The 18,214-nt window shown below is 44.0% G+C and overlaps 3 protein-coding genes across 3 annotated transcripts; 1 reads left to right on the top strand and 2 right to left on the bottom strand.

Annotated features, from left to right (window-relative positions):
- Window positions 1–22: 22 nt before the first annotated feature.
- On the bottom strand, window positions 23–7,807 carry nfs1 (NFS1 cysteine desulfurase). Its single transcript, XM_069711245.1, has 13 exons — window positions 7,461–7,807; window positions 6,011–6,087; window positions 5,752–5,868; window positions 5,298–5,381; window positions 4,820–4,972; window positions 4,623–4,716; window positions 4,411–4,545; window positions 3,815–3,972; window positions 3,580–3,685; window positions 3,136–3,217; window positions 2,932–3,015; window positions 2,205–2,294; window positions 23–2,040 (listed from the first exon to the last, which is right to left on the bottom strand). The coding sequence occupies exons 1-13, from the start codon at window positions 7,564–7,566 to the stop codon at window positions 1,977–1,979; spliced, it is 1,350 nt and encodes a 449-aa protein (XP_069567346.1). The 5' UTR covers window positions 7,567–7,807; the 3' UTR covers window positions 23–1,976.
- Window positions 7,808–9,030: 1,223 nt separating this feature from the next.
- Window positions 9,031–14,651, top strand: cunh6orf89 (chromosome unknown C6orf89 homolog). Its single transcript, XM_069711229.1, has 8 exons — window positions 9,031–9,179; window positions 9,982–10,254; window positions 10,401–10,566; window positions 11,368–11,516; window positions 12,065–12,216; window positions 12,765–12,900; window positions 13,046–13,169; window positions 13,599–14,651. Exons 2-8 carry the CDS (start codon window positions 10,066–10,068, stop codon window positions 13,679–13,681), a joined length of 999 nt encoding a protein of 332 aa, XP_069567330.1. The 5' UTR covers window positions 9,031–9,179; window positions 9,982–10,065; the 3' UTR covers window positions 13,682–14,651.
- On the bottom strand, window positions 14,060–18,146 carry LOC138628318 (WD repeat-containing protein on Y chromosome-like). The gene is made up of 2 exons (XM_069711302.1): window positions 15,484–18,146; window positions 14,060–14,102 (listed from the first exon to the last, which is right to left on the bottom strand). The coding sequence occupies exons 1-2, from the start codon at window positions 18,144–18,146 to the stop codon at window positions 14,060–14,062; spliced, it is 2,706 nt and encodes a 901-aa protein (XP_069567403.1).
- Between the last annotated feature and the right edge of the window lie 68 nt (window positions 18,147–18,214).

Genomic DNA, 18,214 nt, shown 5'->3' with positions numbered 1-18,214 from the left:
TGAAAAAACAAATGCACGAAAATTTGATTGCATAATCATGAAGCAGCAATTTATTGGATAATAATGTGTAGAGAAGAGTAACAGTAGAGGACAGCGGCAGGTGAAGTTTAATAAATATGACAGAGGCGCAGACTACATCCGAGAACACGATGCAAGACTTTTAAAAAATCCTCCCCGATGATGTGAGGGTGGTGTTACAATTAATTTTCAGATTCTCATCAAAAACCTCAAGACACGTGAGGTGCCAGAAGACTGGCTAGAGCTCTTTTTTTTTTTTTAATTTTTTTAAATCTAAAAATCTAATTGTCCCTTGTGGTCAAATCAGGGCTGCAATCTTGCTGAGTGTTCCAGAATAACAGAATAATAATGCTGCTAATACTGTTTGACAGGACATTTCGGTGGGAACTGCTGATCAGACACTGAAACATTGATTTTTAATCAGTGTTGAACACTGAAAGACAGAAGCACGACAGAGACAGAGAGGATAGTGTATAACCAGCGAACAGTGTGCGAGACTCGAAGAATCATCACCCAAAATGAGATTAGCAGTTTTGTCTGCCACTAAAAATGTATGGTGTCACAAAGCTCGGTCACATTTCGCCGCAGTAACTGGGGGTAGGACGTCACATCAACGTCAGACCTTCTCAATCAACATCAGATCAATGCCTGTCAACAACCCCCCCGCAGCTGACCAATCAGATCACAGGAAAAACTGAGCCAATCGTTTTTATACCGAGTCGACATAAAATGACAAATTACACAGATGCTTGTCGGAGAAGAGAATCATCTGTTTAAATCAGAGTGCACCACACAAACAGATGAATTAATGATGTTTAAAGCTGCATATCAATTGTACACTCTTAACAGGCTCAGTAAACTATAAATTCCAACATTAAACATCTTTTCCTTCTCGTGTGTGAGACGGCTCATTCTGCTGAACGCCACTTGGTCTCGTCTCGGTAGTATTATTTCCCTGCAGGTGGCGCTGTTTCTTCTCATATCAAGTAGTCCACTGTTTGTTCTGTACTTGATTGGCTGGAATTGAGATGCCTGGTTTAGAGCTGGATTAGTAAACAGAGAATAAACGGGGCAGCTTCATAACAGGTCATCAGCATCAGTGAAGCGAGGTAACCCAAAAAGAGCCGTGCCACAAGGACTAACTCGACTGCAAAATGTCACACTGGGCGAGACGGGTTGAATAAAAACCTTCCGTGTCAGATTCTACCGAGTGAGACGTGTCAGATTGTGAGGTGGACGCCCAAGGATACAAAATAAAAAAGAAGAAATAAGAGAGCAAAGACACGTCATCAGCTACATCAGCTTTTTTTTTTCACCTCCATCACTTAAATTTGTGCGTGTATGTAAATCCCCCCCCCCCCCTCCAAAACTTTATCCAGAAATGTCACGTGCAACATATTGCGCTGGCTGGTGTCGTCCGCATCATTATGTGTTGAATTCTGATTGGTTGGTTTGCTGCAGCAGCAACGCTGAGAACTTGGTCCTGAACCTCTATCTGATGATTTATTTACTGAATGTGGTTCTTCGGTTCGTCAAAGTTCCAAAATTGTGTCTCACAGCGAGTTTCACCGTCTCAGATTGACAACTTAGACATTTTTTTTTTTTTTGTCCCGAATGTCAACTTGCATCTCGGACAGCCCTAAAATCGTGTCACAGCCTCCCGACAACTTTTCAGTCAAGGTACAAACGTAACTTGTTGAGCAACGGAGGCTGACTGATGCGCAACGGTAAAAATATAACAAAGATTGCTGCGTGTTGGTCAAATCTCTGAGCAACATCTCCTGACGGAGCAGCTTCTACACAGAGACGAGTGCTATACGGCCTACAAACAGACTTCAAGTCGGACAGGAAGTTTGTGCGTGTTTGTGAGCAGGAAGAAACAGAGGGTCCGTCCAAGAACTTCTTGGGAACCATTATCGTCGTCGGCAGCTAGGAAGTGGACAGGAAGGGGGAGGAGTCTAGTGCTGCGCCCACTTAATGCTCTTCAGGTCGATGCCTTCCTGAACCATCTCCCACAGGGGACTGACAGACCAAAAGAGAGAGAGAGAGACAGAGGGGAGGACGTGTTATCGGCTGTTAACCGTAACATGGCGTTCACTCGTTCATGCAAAAACAGGCAGAGACGCGTGTATCAGACGGAGACGTTTCGTGTATTGATGTCCAAAATAAGACGCAGCTGAACTCACCTCATCTCTCGGAGTCTGATGACCTGCTGGATGCATTTTTCTGCCGTGTAGTCGATTTCTTCTTCTGTGGTGAACCTGCCAATACCGAACCTGCCAAAGAATCCAACACAGGAGGAGATTAATCAGAGAAGAGACCGAGAGAGACGACAAACAGGAAGGCGGCGGAGAATTGTCTTTAAGCTGCGGATGTTTACCAGCCAGCCGAGTGCAAAATAAATTATTTTTTTTAAAAACTCTTCCTTTCTGTGAGTCTGTTAGAGAATTCAGTTGTTGTACACACAATGAACCACTAGAATACATCAGGATGAGGGTCATAGTTAGGATTATGAACAGGTTTATTATGCGTTCACTTATTAATAATTATGCCTCGTTGACGACAACAGCCAGATTGTCAGTCTGTCTGTTCTAGTGAATTTAATATCTCACCTGAAAGGAAATTCTGCAAATTTGTCACAAACCTTCACTTGGTCATAACAGTGAATTGATTGGATTTTGGCGGTCAAAGGTCACTATGACATCACCAAACACATTTTTGGCCATAACTCAAGAATGAATTAGCTAATTGTGACTAAATTTCACACAAATATCTAACAGGATAAAGTCATTACACGTTATATCCAAAAAGGTCAAAGGTTAAATTTAATATTCAAGACTGCAATAAAAAAAAAAAAATACCAAGATCATTGGCAGTGTGACCATCAGGATTATGATCAGTGAATGTTTGTACCTGATGGAAGAGTGCGCCAGATCTTCATCTGCTCCGATCGCTCTGAGGACGTACGACGGCTCCAGAGATGCAGACGTACACGCACTGCACACACGCACACACACACACACACACACACATACACACACACACACATATTCAGTCATCTTTAAAGGTGTACTAATTTATACTCATCGAGGTTAAAGTTCAAAGTTTGTGTCTGACCTCCCAGATGAAAGCGCAACGTCCTTCAGGGCCATCAGCAGACTCTCTCCCTCCACATAGGCGAAGGAAAGGTTGACGCAGCCTGAAAACACACACACACACACACACACACACACACACACACACACACACACACACACACACACACACACACACACACACACACACACACACACAAATGCACACATACACACTGACAGTCAGAGAAGTCATCTAATACGGAGCTCCAACAGAAACCTCGGTCATTAAGTGTGAAGACTTCAGTGATGTTATTTTATTTTCTTGTTTGTTGAAACTCGGGAGCGCAGCAGTGTTTTTTGTGCAAGAATTTCATCCCTGTGTCTGTACATGTGTATATCTGTACATGTATCTCTCTGTGTGTGTGTGTGTGTGTGTGTGTGTGTGTGTGTGTGTGTGTGTGTGTGTGTGTGTGTGTGTGTGTACCAGGGTAGCGTTGTTCTGGATCTCCATTCATGATGACGTCAGGAATGCCAGACATGATCTTGTTGATCATACGATTTGCCAGCATGGACACTCGGTGATGATCATACTACACACACACACACACACACACACACACACACACACACACACACACACACACACACACACACATTAAGTCTTGTGATATTTAGGTGTGTTTTCTGAGTCTTGTGATGTTTAAATGTCCGGATTTCACCTCCATTTCCTGCTGGGCGATGCTGCAGGCGGCTCCCAGCCCGACGGCCAGCGGGGTGGGGACGGTGCCCGAGCGCAGCCCCCTCTCCTGCCCACCGCCGTTCTGCAGCGGCTCCAAGCGCACACGTGGCCTACGGCGCACGTACAGAGCGCCCACACCTGCCCAAAACAAAACAAAGCAAAGCAAAACTTTGTTTATAAAGCACCTAATTAGTTCCCGGTAGAAACATGTGCCACTAGGGAAGTTGCATCATCAAAATGATGTAAATATAGAAAATAAAACAACAGATACAAGTAAGCACAATCAAAATAAATAGATGTGTTGGTTAAAATCTGTCAAAGGAATAAAAAGAATCAGTAGCAGGTTATAATGATGGGCGGGGCCATAAATATCTCCATATAACTACCTTGAACCTTTTTGCTCACTTTTGTTTTTAATGTTATGTTGTTCAGTATTCATACTTTGACTGCAAAATGTCAGTCAATTTAGGCCTTTCTGGTTTTAGACTATTTGCATAAACAGTTTGAAATGAGTTAAACGGCCGACCTGCCTCATCGAGCAGTTAAAGCGATACCGGCTGCTAATGCTCGGCTAACCTTTGGGTCCGTAGATCTTGTGACCGCTGATGGACATCAGATCGATCTTCCAGTCAGCGACGTTGAGGGGAATCTTTCCGACAGCCTGAGCGGCGTCGGTGTGGAGGTAGACGCCCTTCGAGCGACAGAGCCGGCCTGCGGGCAGGGAGAGTAAAGTCCAACGAATCGATTTGCTTTGATCAGAACTCTGAATTCGGCGTTGCCGCGGTTACCTATCTCCTTGATGGGCTGCTGGACTCCGATCTCGTTGTTGACGGTCATCACCGACACCAGCGAGGTGTCCGGGCGGATGGAGGCCTCCAACAGCTGAACACAACGGACGCAGTCGTTAACGTTACACAGTGAACTTCTTTCTGCGTGTTGGCCGCGTGTACACGCGCGTGTGTCTGTGCGCTCGCTGCACGCGTACCTCCAGGTCCAGCAGTCCGTTGGTCTGGACCGGCAGGTAGGTGATGCTGAATCCCTCGGACTCCAGAACTCGACACGAGTCCAGCACGCACTTGTGCTCGGTCTGGGTGGTGATCACGTGACGCTTCTTGGCCTGGTAGAACCTGGCCACGCCCTGCAGGAGACGGAGGAGAACTTACTGTTGCTGCACGCTCAGCATTCACCATCTCCTCCCATTTACATCCTTCAGCTTTATTATAAATGTTTTCCATTCTGATCTTCATGCATGTCTGGCCTCTACTGTATTTTTATGGGTGTTATCATTCTGCTTTAATGTATTGTCATTGTATCTTGTTATATCATTCCTGCATCGACTTTGTTTTTGTTTTTACAGTGTGTTACAATCTGCTCCGGACACGTTCCCATTCTGTTACTGGGGAAAAGGAGGTGGAGACAAGTTGGTGGAGAGCAAGCGATGAAGATGAGGAGCAGAGAGCGACCTTGATGGCCATGTTGTTGGACTCCGTGGCTCCGCTGGTGAAGATGATCTCTCTGGGATCGGCTCCAACCAGATCAGCCACCTGCTGCTCAGAAAGAGACCGACGACACACAGTCAGTACATACAAATTCAACATAAAAGACTTTACGCATTAACCACACACGGCACTGTGATGAAAGAAGTTGTTCAAACAAGACTCGGTCTAAACCAGGTAAATGGCTGGACTGTGTTTTAAATCGGAGACTCTCGAAGAGTAACTTAACCAAGAGTGGAAAAGCAGTGTTTTGCCGCCCTCTCTGGTAGATGCGATCAGAAATGTGCTCTGCTGAACTTGTAACCCCATAATGATGTCGCAGAGCACGCACGTGCATCACCGCAGGAAGTTCAGCAACGAGATTTACTCTGTAAGAAGTTCATATTTTGGCTCTTTGTACAGACTTTGAGTGTCTCTCTACCTTCCTGGCGGTCTCCATGGCGCTCTCGCTCTCCCAGCCGTAGGCGTGTGTTCTGGAGTGAGGGTTACCGTAGTAATTCACCTGGTACGGCAACATGGCGTCCAGCACCCGGGGGTCCTAAACACACACACACACACACACACACACACACACACATTAGACTTTAAGTGTAAATACGCCCGAGTGTAAATCTCCTTCTGACTCTGACATCATCGGATGCAAAGCGTGTAACCATGGCAACGCGGTTGGTAAAAGTTACCATGGGAGTGGTGGCCTGGAAGTCCATGTAGAGGGGGCGGAGCTCATCTTTGTCCAGTTCCTGTTTCTTGATCAGTTCTGCGCCACAAAACAGTTTTCAGTGTTGAAGTTAACTTCACAACGTATTAGAGCGTTTTTTTTTTTTTTTTTTAATACCGCAGAGATTTTAATTCAATACTTGTTTTGCAATTTTACCAAAAAATGGAACTGATCGAAAACCCCGTAGAGACCAATGAAATAATCCAATTTAATCCATGCAAACTGGACACAACTGAGTAACGGAAAATAGATTAATTTAAGTTTAACGCACATTCCTCTCTTGCAACCACTCGGTTTTTTTTTTAGAAGAGAAATCCCTGAAAACAACAGCTGGATTTCCTCCCGAGTTTAATGAACTCCGTATGACTCTGGACTAAAATGCTGAGTCACAAATGTGCATCCGGCAGATCAGGAGGTATTGAATCATTCGTGTTTATACAGCCAAGCAGAGGAAACTGTCAAGCTCTGATAAGTGGGCACTGAATTAGGTATCACATTACTAAACATATTTGTATGTCAGAATGTTATTATCTTTTTTATTATATTTGACTATTTTTGCTGATTTTATCATATAAAACATAAATAAGACTGAATTTCATAATAATAAAAAAAAACTACAATCTTCCCATCAGTTTATTATATTGTAATATAATATATTTTTGTACCTCTCAACTCCTCTATTGTGAACAATGAAGCACTGAATTGGGCATTTTGTCCCCTTGGACACAGAGTACTCTATAAGGAATATTTTTACTGCATTGCTGTGATAAAAACCTTAAAGATGATCTGATTTCAGTTTCATTAATGACATCATTTGGTAATGACCTCAATCTCTTTGGTATTTTTGGACTAATTGAGGATTAGAGCCTGGATTTCCAAATTTTATGACTACAGAAATAGCTGACATTTTAACTAATATACTACATTAAATACAATTTACATCTATTGTAGTGTTTTAAAAAAAAAAAAAACTTTTATTTTGCTTAGAATATTTCAGATATTCACGTTTAATAATAATAATAAAAATTAAACCTGGAACAACAGAATGTTTAACATCTCTACATGATCAAATTAATTAATTGTTAAGCAATTAAAAAAACCACTTTAAGATATTTTTTTAAGTCAGGAAACTATTTCCTGTTGGACCTCGTGTTTTTAATTTATTTAATTGACTTCTGACGTATTATTTCGAATGATGTTTCTAATATGACAGACAGCTGACAGCGGTCTGTCACATTAGATGTTACATATATATATATATTATATATATATATTTAAATGTTTTTAAAACTCATTTCATCGGTGTTGTGAAGTTTCCCGTCCTTCCATAACAAAACTGCGTCACTTTGGGATTAGCTCCGTGCTAGCTGCTCTCGGGAGGGAGATAAAACACGGCCGGGGCTCCTCGTTACCTTTCGGCCGGGAGCTGGTGACTGTCCGCTCGGAGCCACGCCGGAGAGGGAGCCACGGCGCGGGCCTCAGCAGCCTGGAGGACACGGTCCTGCCCGAGGAAAGCATCTGGTTCGGATCGGACCGTCTTCACCTGGAGATCCCCTCGCTGACCTTCGTCAACAACACCACGTTTTTTGTTTTTTTTTAATATCGAAACCAAAACCAAAACGCAGCGGCGTGAACCGGGTTGAGACCAAGTTGGACCTGCTCGGTTCCTGCGAGAGAAAAATAAGTTTAAACAGAAAATATAAACGCGAGCGGAGTCTGAAGCTTTGCCCGCCTGTCAGTTACGTCCAGGTTGCACCAGAATCGGTCAACGACATCAATTCGCAAACAATAACATCGACGACTTCCGACTTCAACTTTCAAAATAAAATGTATTTCACGACAACGAGGAAAATTTAATTTTTATTGTTATGTCACAATAACCGGGCTTCAATTTTTTGTTTGTTTATTCTGTATTACAACTCTAAACCTAATATTACTGTAAAATAATTTGGGCGACTAGGGAGTCCTTTTCAGATATCCTATTTTGTATATAATATATATACTGTACTGTATATACTGTGCATTTTATATTTTATATTTTTTTTACTGCTATTTTATTGCTTTTCTATTATTCTATTATTATCTTATTACTTCTGTATGCTGCTGTAGCGAAAAAAATTTCCCCTCGGGGATTAATAAAGTAACTACCTAACCTAACCTAACCTATTTTGAAACGATCGCCACAGACATGAATGGATAAATATGATTTATATACAATATGTTTACATTTCAGGAGTCACTAGATCAAGTTTTCACTTTAAAGTTAAGTAATAATTGATTATATATATATATATAATCAATAAGAAATTGAGACACAATCAACAAAACAGACAAGTGCATTGGGCGGTGGAATAACTGAAGAAACAAATGAACTTATTTACTTCTTTTTTTTACTTTATTGTTTGTTTGACAGCTCTATCTAATTTGGAGTTTGTTTCTCTGCAAACTTGACTGAATTATCTGCAACTTGACGCAGCTCCGTGTTGTCAGTTAAGTAACGGAAACAAGGGGCGGAACTTCCTGTAAAATGCAGTGCTCTCATTGGACGATGTGTCTTATTTTGGTTGTTTCAGGGCGGGACTAAGGTCTTTTCAGTTTTCTGATTGGCTATTGAAAGATGTTTACGAAACAGCTTTCACAAACATGAAAGATGTCACCTTTCTCCACAGATTGACTACTTTATCAGTTGCTTTTTGGTAATATCGTCGAATAAAAATGTGAATTTTACATGCGAATGTGCTGGGAGAGATGTTGAAATATGCCAAATAAATTCAAACATCAGAAAACGTGATATACCGTCAATAATATGAAACAGAAATAAGAAAACGTATTACTAAATCGCAGAGAGATTAACGATGTCCAGAGAGATTTTTTTAATTTAATATAATTACATTTTCCGAATACACACTCCATACCAGGTGGTGGCGGTAGTGAGCTACGTTTTTGTTTGACAACCGCGAATAAACCAGACGAAGAAGAAGATGTCCGTGACAGCTATGCCAATAAGCTCGTGAGCTAGTTCCTTTTTCTTTTTTTTTATATATATATATATATATAAATATATATATTTATTTTAGAAGAAGACGTGAGAAACGGAGACTTCCCACCGCGGCGCTGCATCTCAATTTGAGGTGAGGGCGTCAGTTTGTGTCTGTTCGTAAATTGAACCGTCTTTTTTTTAAGGCTGGCTAAGACGAGCTAACCTGTTTTACTTTACTGTTTTTTTTTTTTTTTTTTTTTTCAACGTTGCTTTTTTATTTTTATTTTTATTTTTATTTATTTACTTCATTATATCACACGAGTAGAAATATACTTTACTGGAAGTACCGATACAGCAAAGTAAAAAATAAAAAAAAAAAAAATAAAAAAAATACTCCTTTTACAGGCAAAATTCATACTGAAGTAAAAGTACATGTTTTAGTAGTAAAGTGTAGTTCAATTATATTAAAGTAAAAATAAAAAACAAAGACTGGTTTGGTGCCTTTGACTGATATATTATCAGATATGACGTCATTAGATTATTGATACTGTAGCATCAGTAAATATTATATATATATATATATATATATATGTATATATTATTATAATAATTTGTGATGGAGCCTCACAAATGTACTTTAAACGAAATGTACTTTGTTATTTCCACCACTACTACTTTATACTCCTTTCTGTCTCTTCGCTGCCATAAACAAACGTTGTCTATTTTTTAAATCTTAACCCACGCCTCGACGTTTTTACTGACACGAATTAAAACAAACAAATCAAACCTCCAGCGAGATTTTCAGTGTGAAAAACTTTTACTGTCGGTCTGACTTGTCGGCTCATCGTTAAAAACGCGACTAAGAACTTCAAAATAAAAAGATACAACCAGCCAATAAGGGCGAGTTCAGCTTCCCTAAATATTTACATTTAACATCTTGGATATCGTCGCAGGTGACATCATGGTCCTGCGGCCCGACACGGCTAAAGACCGACGCGTTTGACCAAGAAGAAGAAGCCGCCGCCGCCGCCGTCGTCATGGGGACGACGACGAGCGAGCCGTGTATCTACGACAAACTGTCCGAGAGCATCGACATCCTGCGCCAGTCGGGCTACCGCTACGGCATGTCGGAGAGGGAGATCGAGAGGTTCATCAAGCAGGTCCTGGAGACCAACGAGCCCAGAAGAGAGCCTCCGCAGTTCCCCATCCTGAGAGCCACCATCAAGGTGAAAACACACAACAGGTGCAGGTTAAAGGATTTAGTCCGTTATCGCAGTTAATTAGTTCGACAGGCTGCGCGTGTGAACGACTTTTAAGTGTCGAATCTAAGACGTTTTTTTTTTGTGTTGCGACGCCTCTGTCGTCTGTGCAGTTTGTGGTGGCCGTGGGCTTCCTGCTGGTCGTCGTGTTAGCCTTCACCTACCCCCAGAACGCCCCCCAGCTGGGCCTGGTCAGTCTGGGCTGTTACAACTGGTCGTCCCCTCTCAGCCACGTCCGCCTGCTCTCGCTGCCCATCGCCAAGAAGTACAACCTGCAAGGTCTTTATTTCCATCTTATTTTCAGCATCTGTTCTTTCTCACACGTACACAAACAAAAAAAAACACAGATTATCACCAAAGAGAAGGTTTTTGGTTCAGAGTAGAAACGTGTACAACAGCTGCGATGTGCCAATCCAGAGAAGAAATGTGTTGAAGTCGCTGCATCCTTGGAGGAAAAGCAAAATAAGACACACAGACTCTGATTCGCTGAAGTGCTAAAAATCTCTTTCTTATCTAACCAAACGTGAACTCTTCTGAATTTCTGAACTTATCTAACAAAGCGACCAAACTTACGATCACTGGAGAAGTTTTGTCAGCTGCAGATCAGCTGCTGTGGTGTCTTTACTGTTCACTTCCTGTCTGCGTGTGACGCGTAGACGCCGGCATGCCAGCTGAGATGAGAAACATCATGTTTTACATTTCATCAAAAGATCTTTTTTTTTTTCTTACTTTTAATGATATAAAAAAAAATACTAACATTTCAAGATTTAAAAGTTCAGTTCAGTTGGACTAAGATAATAAATAATGAATCAATTATTATCAATCAATAACTCATGTGGGCAGATATACCATGTTTAAAGCTGAAAACCTTGTTTTTGTTGACCTCCAGCAGTCTGTGACATCACTGCTGAGCACATCTCTGACTCCACCTGCCAGTCAGAGCTTGACAACAGATGAGGCTGCCTGCCAGTCATTTTAATAGTGTGTGTGTGTGTGTGTGTGTGTGTGTGTGTGTGTGTGTGTGTGTGTGTGTGTGTGTGTGTGTGTGTGTGTGTGTGTGCGTGCACGTGCACGCTGCAGGTTTCCACGAGTGGTGGAGTGCCGGCTCCCTCAGGCAGAGTCTGGTCAACTGTTCGGGGTGTGCCGAGATCTCCTCGGTGCTGGAAGTCCCAGAGAGCCTCAGAGGGACCGTGGCTCTGCGACGGGGGCCACAGCTGGTCCTGCTGAAGGTCAGAGGTCACCGCAGTCGGGGGTGGCCGTCCAGACGAGCTTCCCCATGTCGCAAACTTGGTTAACAAAAGCCGTAAAAACATAAACACCCCTTTTTTTTTTAATATACTTTTGTTTTTTATATTGAAGCTTTTTTTTTTTTTTTTTTTTTGATAATCTCAAGTTTATATTGTGTACATCACTTTTAATTATTTCAACTTTACTTTTGATAAATCAGGGTTTTTCTGTCAGTTTGTTTGCTGCCTTTTAAAACGGTTGCCATGAGCTGCAGCTTGTGTTGCTCCAGAGAAGAAGCTAATTAGTTTTCTCCCTCCCGTGCAGCCAGATTGTCTCACATCATTTCTTTAAAAGATGAACTAACAACCGATTTTGTACATCTTTAAAACTATGTTATCGTTGTTGACTTCTTTTTTGTTTTTTAATCCGTCTGCTCTGCTACCGCCCAACGATGACGTGGTATGAAAAGCGTTGACGTGTTATACACGCTGCTTCCCACGACCCTGTTTTGTTCACTCTGGTTTCCGTCTGTTCGTGCTGTTGTCTGCAGGGCGGCGAGTCCCTCAGCGTCCAGCGGCAGCAGCTCGAGGAGCTCTACTTGGCCCACTCGGGCTCCATGTCCATTCTGCTGGAGGAGGACGACGGTCCGCAGAGCTACAACCTCGGCCTGCCTCAGGGACCCGCCAACTTCACCCTGCTCTGGTAAACATCTGCATTCAAAGTAAAAGTCCTCATGAGTCCACTGATTTCTCCCAATGCAGCAGTCAGACTGATTCACACTGTTTAATCGGGTCTGGTCGGGTCCAGTCTGACAGCTCTGTGTGTTCATGAGTCTGTTTTAGAGGGTCTGATTGTGTCGGCATCTGCTCTGATCACATGCTACCTTGTAAAAAGCAGGAGAATCGATATTTGAGAAATTCGGTAAAGGACTGACACGAATTCTTTTGCCCATATATTGAATTTGCTGAAACATTATTTTGTTGTGTTTAGTGTTCACGTTTTATTTGTGGAGCTCGAGGTGAAAACGAAACCTTTTCTATTGTAAAAGCAATTAGGAGAAAGTTTTCAGATGATTGCACCTGCAGTCTCGCAGTAAACCGCTGTCTTCACATTAAGATGCTGTCATTGTGTTGAGTATCATCAGGGTTAGCCTGGATGAGTAAAACATTTGCCAGATAACTCGACTGATGAGATCAGAATTTATCTCAGTTTACGAGACAGTGGTGCCGAATACCTTTTTTTCTCTGCAGGAGGTTCAGCTCTGGCACCAGGGAGAAGGTGTTGCGGTGGCTCTTCCCAAAGGCTGAGCTCTGCCCCCTGCTGGACAGCGCTGGGACCATCCTGCAGCGCTGCCTGGTCACGCACAGCACGAACTCCCAGAGCAAGGTGAGTCCAGCCGAGACCGGACAGGAGACGAGAAGTCACCACCAGGATGTACCGACGTTTTTTTTGGACTCACGATAAACAAATTAATAAAACAGCACAACACACAATGCAAACTGGTGGTTCAAACTTGCTGTGTGGGTTTCAGGGCGTCGGGGTGCTCGGCTGGCTGGTGGTCGGCGAGGGGCTGCCGACAGTTCGAGTCCTGCCTGTCCAGCGCTGCCAGAAACACTGCAGCTCCTTCAACCTTTGGCTGACGCCGGGAGACATGGGTAACACCTGCTGCGCCTCAGGACCACCGACACACAGCAACCTCACACACGAACAATTCCCTTTTATCTTCCTTCCAAACATTAATACAAAAAAAAAAAATATATATATATATATATATATTTGGAGAAATTAAAATTTGGATATACAGTTCTTGAATTGAGTTTTGTTTATGGTTTTCCATTTTATGTAAACCACAATAGTTAAGTTTGACGCACAAAACAGTAAGTTTGTGGAGACAGCTCATCATTTAGGAATTTAGTTCTAGAATAGTATTTTTCTACCTTAAATACATTTTCACTGTCTTCCCATAAATGTCAATTGTATTTACTATATTGTGTGTATAAATTCATGCCATGTGCACAAAATAAAATAAAAAGAAAAAAAAATCACGTCACGTCAATCACTGATGATGGTTTTGACCTTTGCAGTGTACGCCGACCCCCGCTACTGGCAGATGGAGCTCTTCCCCGGCCGAGGCCAGAACATCATCTGCGACGGGTCGGCCTTTTAACCTCCGAGCGGAGCGACGTGACCTCGGACTGGGGCGCGACGCCCAGATCGGCTGTGAATGTTTGAGTTCGTGCGGAGGCGTTTCGGAGCTCGTCGGCCTTTCTGTGGCTCCGCCCACTGATGCCTTACAACCCCCTTCTCTCACTCACACACACACACACACACACACACACAGAGGTCTTTTTCCTGGAAACCGCCGCTGCCAACTTATTTCCTGCAGCGTCGCAGGATCGAGGTCGGAGGATTGAGAAGCGACTTTCTGACTTTTGTGCTTTAGTCCAACAGCTGAAATCACCTCTGTGCTCGTGCCATAGCTTGACGCAGATCTCCTTAAAACAACTCACGACGTCGCTGGGCGTGTCCGTCTTTCGGACGTCACTCACCCCGGGCGGGTCCGGCTGTCGTGCTTCACGGCTCTCCTCCTGGTTGGAGAGTCAAAAGTAGTCGGATTTAGAGCGGACACATCGTCCTGTGGCTGAACTGACCCTTTAACGACCAGTCACGGCACTAACTTACCACACGGCATCAGGTAGGAAACGTTTCCCTTTTAATTTGGATTATACAGATAACACAAAGCTGCTTGTCTAATTTCTCTGTCGGTATTTATTCTTACGACTGTACACACGTCAGAACATTGATTTTAATAATGTGTTGTAACATTTTCTTTTTTTTGATCATCACCTGCGAGTACAGACAGAACAATGGAGGATATATTTTGTGCATAAATCGAGGTTCCCACGGCTCGTTAAGAAGTCAAAATGATATTAAATCACTTTGCCAAAGTTAACGCTTGTCAAATCGAAGTTTCTGCGTTTTGAAGACACTCTCTAATCTTGTTTTAGCGTCCTGTAAATCCCACAATTTCTCAGCTAAAACAAAATCAGGGGGTCGACCTTTTCAAATGTTCGCTTTGCATATTGAGATGTAATAGTTTTATGAGAAAATTAAAACTCGTCATGTATTTGCGTCCATCTGCCTGTGCGATTTGTTTTGTTTTTGAAGTCAAAAGGGTCGTCGTCTTTCAACTGCTCGTTTCACTGAACGGTTTCACAATTTACCTCACGATTGCATGAAGGACGGCGAGAGAATACCGCAGAGAAAAATCAACAACTACTGACAATTTGTTTACACAAGTAATTTAAATAGTGTTTAATGATATGGTCAACATTTGAACAAGTTTAAGGTTTGTTAAGAAAACCGGTAAAAATCTGAGACATATCCAGGTATCTCCATAAAATAAGATAGATACGACTTTATTAATCCAACAGCGGGGAAATTTTGTCGTCAAAAAATTACAAATACGTATACAATAAAAATTAGATAGAGAAAAAGATGGGGTTTTTTTTTTTGGAGAAAAAGTAAGACCAATGAATAAATACACATACACACACATATAATCTTTTTTTCCCTTTACTCTTGAGGTTACATTTGGAAAAAAAAAAAAAGTGGGTGGGCCGGGGGGGTGTACAGGACGTTTCTTTTCTTCTGGAGTGAGTTCGTAGTTAGCGGGGCCTTCGGTGAGCGGTGGCGGTTTCAGTGTCGGACCTCGTGCTGTCAGCTGGTGTGAACTCGTATCTTCAGTCATCGAATGCATCCAGTCCAGCTGCTTCCTTTTTATACCTTTTACTAATTTCGTCTCTCTCTTTCAGTATTTCGTCTAGTCTTTTGATTTCCGTCTCGTTCTTTTGCGTGAATGCGTTATAACGCTGCATGTCCGTCTGTATTTCCGCGGCTATGCGATTTCTCCCTTTCTTTTGGTCATGGAGATCTGATGTCGGCTCGGTAATTGCCGGCTCTTCCAACCGTACGGTTTCCTTCTCGGGCGTGAGGGCTCTGTCGTCCTGCGTCTCTGTAACCTCCTCTTGAGCTTTTATCTGTTCGGCGTCCCATTGGTCTCGCCTCAAGATGCCCATGTAGCCGCCTGTCTTTGTCCACACCTTAATGTTGTAATTCAACGTTGCGGTAATGACGATTTTAAAATAGGAGGCCCATACGATGCTGACCACCTTCGATCTGTGAGCTTGCCAGGAGCGCAACAGTGGAGGTGGAAGCAGTGACACTTGCCTCCCTTGAACATTTTCAAACGGACCGGCGTCCGCCTCCGTTTTGAAGCCATAACTCTGAATGTCCCACATAGAAACGTGCCCGGTGCTGTGCCCGGTCAGTAGCGTGTAGTCACCCGGGTCGGTTGTCATGGAGGTAATCGTCGCACCGTCGTCCTTCACGGCTTTAAACTTTCCTATGAGCCCTCCCTTGATTTTCATGGACCAGGCGTAGACGTGGCCGTCCATGGTGGAAAGCATCGTGGCCGTGTCGATGTCATTCTCCCGGGACTTCAGGCACAGAATGTGAAGGTCGACATCCACGCTGATCTCTTCCGTCACGTCTGAAGACTTCAATCTTCTGTCGCCGGTTTTAGGGGCCACGCGAACCACGTGCCCTTGATCGTTCTTTCCTGCCAACATCGCCCTGGGGTTCTCGTTCATCCTGATGCAATAGAGAACGTCTCTGTTTTTTAAGTTCCAGACCACGACATTTCTGTCGCAGGACACCGTCATGAGCGTGGGCTCGTGCAAATCCATGGAGACGACGTTGCACAGCAAGTGGTGCGTCAAACACTGGTTGTTGTTTCCTTCCAAGTCCAGGTCGAAAATCTTCTCCGAATTCTGCGCCGAAACGTACAAGCGCTCGCCCCTGCAGATGACACCCGTCACCTTGCTCGGCACGGTGACGGAGAGGACGTCGAGCTGCAGCGCGTTGTTGAAGTTCCACAGCCTCACTTTCCCATCCTGGGAAACCGTTATCAACTTGCGTTGCGGTTCGTCAAACGCCATGGTGGTGAGTCCCGCGGTCGGGAGCGTGAACTGGATGGTGATTCGCCCGGTCTCCGTTTCCCACACCACCACCAGGCCGTCCAGGCAAACCGTGACCACCTGCTTGAAAATCCGGTGATAGAGCATGCAGCAAATGGGCTTGTCGTGGGAGGTCAGCTGACTTTTCAGAACGTCTGTTCCTCTTCCGAGGGACCTCGCTATGTCCGTGTTGGCCAGGAACAACTCGTTGTTGTAGAAGTCGTAAAACATGCTGGTGATCGGCGAATTGTTCATGCCTTTGATGTCGAAACTCTGCAAGCAGTACCACATGTGGTCGGACCAAACGCGTAGGTTGCTGTCGGCAGAAAAAGTGATCAAGACCTGGTCTTTGGGGTTGTATACAATGCGGGTGATGGCGTTTTCGTGTCCTTCCAAGTTATTGTAAAGTTTGATCCCGGGCTTCCACGTGCGTAATACTCCGTCTGTACCGCCGGTGACAATGTTCTCCGAGTGGTTGGAGTAGTCCACGCAGGTGAAAAACTCTTTGTTGACCTCACTCGTGTAATCTGTCTGGCTGACTTGGGGCGGGGACAATTTGTCGGGAAAGATGAGCGTGACAATGGTCATCTCTTTGGACGACTTGGAGCAGATGCCAAACGACCCGAGGCCCGGAAAGCTTTGAATGTGACCGCACGCCTCGTCGAAGATGGAAAGTCGAAGGCTGTAAAAGTCTTTGGAGGGGTTCGTCAGCAGGTGCGAAACGTAAGCAGTCGCGTGATCCCTCCGAGGGTCCTTGTAAAACGCTCCTTTGTCGAAGAGGCCGTTCGACTCGACGTCGTGGGAGATGAACACGGACAGGAATCCTTTTGAGTCGCAGAAGGCGAAGATGGATTTCTTATTTTTGCACCAGTAAGACAACGCAGTCACTTTGTGGTCTTTTTCCGTGAGAGAGTACTTGATTCTAAAGACATCGACTAAGGTGCCGAAGTGGTAGAAATACATTTCCCTGTCAGAAGAAGAGACAACCAGCTCTTTCACTTGTTTGATGTACAGGACGTCGCTCACCTCCATTTTCCTTCTGTGCGTGTAGGGCAGCCTTCGTTCGTCCTCACGCAAGTCAATTGGGTGCGAAGACCTAAAGTCATTGGACCAGTATTTAAGTATGCCGTCTGCGGTGATGGTGACGTATTGGCGTTTTCGGTAAGGGCTGACTTTACCTGGTAAATTTTTGTTGAAATTCCCTTCATCCATGGCGGCAGGGCACAGAAAACCAACAATCTTTCTGTAGTCATTGAGCGGCACGATGGTCACAGGTTTGGGAAAAAGTATGTTGTTGAAGTCCAATTTCTCGGACGCCTTTTCTTTCTGCCACACAAAATGTAAAAGCTCCCCCAAGTCCACAGCTCCGTCGCAGTTTGTGTCAATCATCATGTGGAGGGCGAGAAGGTGGTCGAATGACACGCTGCTGTATAATTTAACCATCGCCTCACAAAATTCGTCGATGTCCAGGCCGCCGCTCCCATCGGCATCGGCTTCGTGGAATAACGCCACAATTTTCAACGTGTCTTCAGCGTTGAACATTTGTTCTATCGCTGTGGCGTTGGCGGCTTCGCTGGCGGCCACGTCCTCGTCCTTGGGCAGTTCTTCTTCCATCGCTGCTTCTGTATCAATAACCAGTTCAACGTGAAATGAACAAATGCAGTGAGTGAGAGCTGAAGTGT

Source organism: Brachyistius frenatus, unplaced genomic scaffold, assembly GCF_029030835.1.
Source record: "Brachyistius frenatus isolate BFR_SWC_R1_liver_20210118 unplaced genomic scaffold, ASM2903083v1 Contig_98, whole genome shotgun sequence".
NCBI lineage: Eukaryota > Metazoa > Chordata > Actinopteri > Embiotocidae > Brachyistius > Brachyistius frenatus.
Note: the sequence above shows the minus strand (reverse complement) of the source record. Positions and strands in the feature narration are given on the sequence as shown.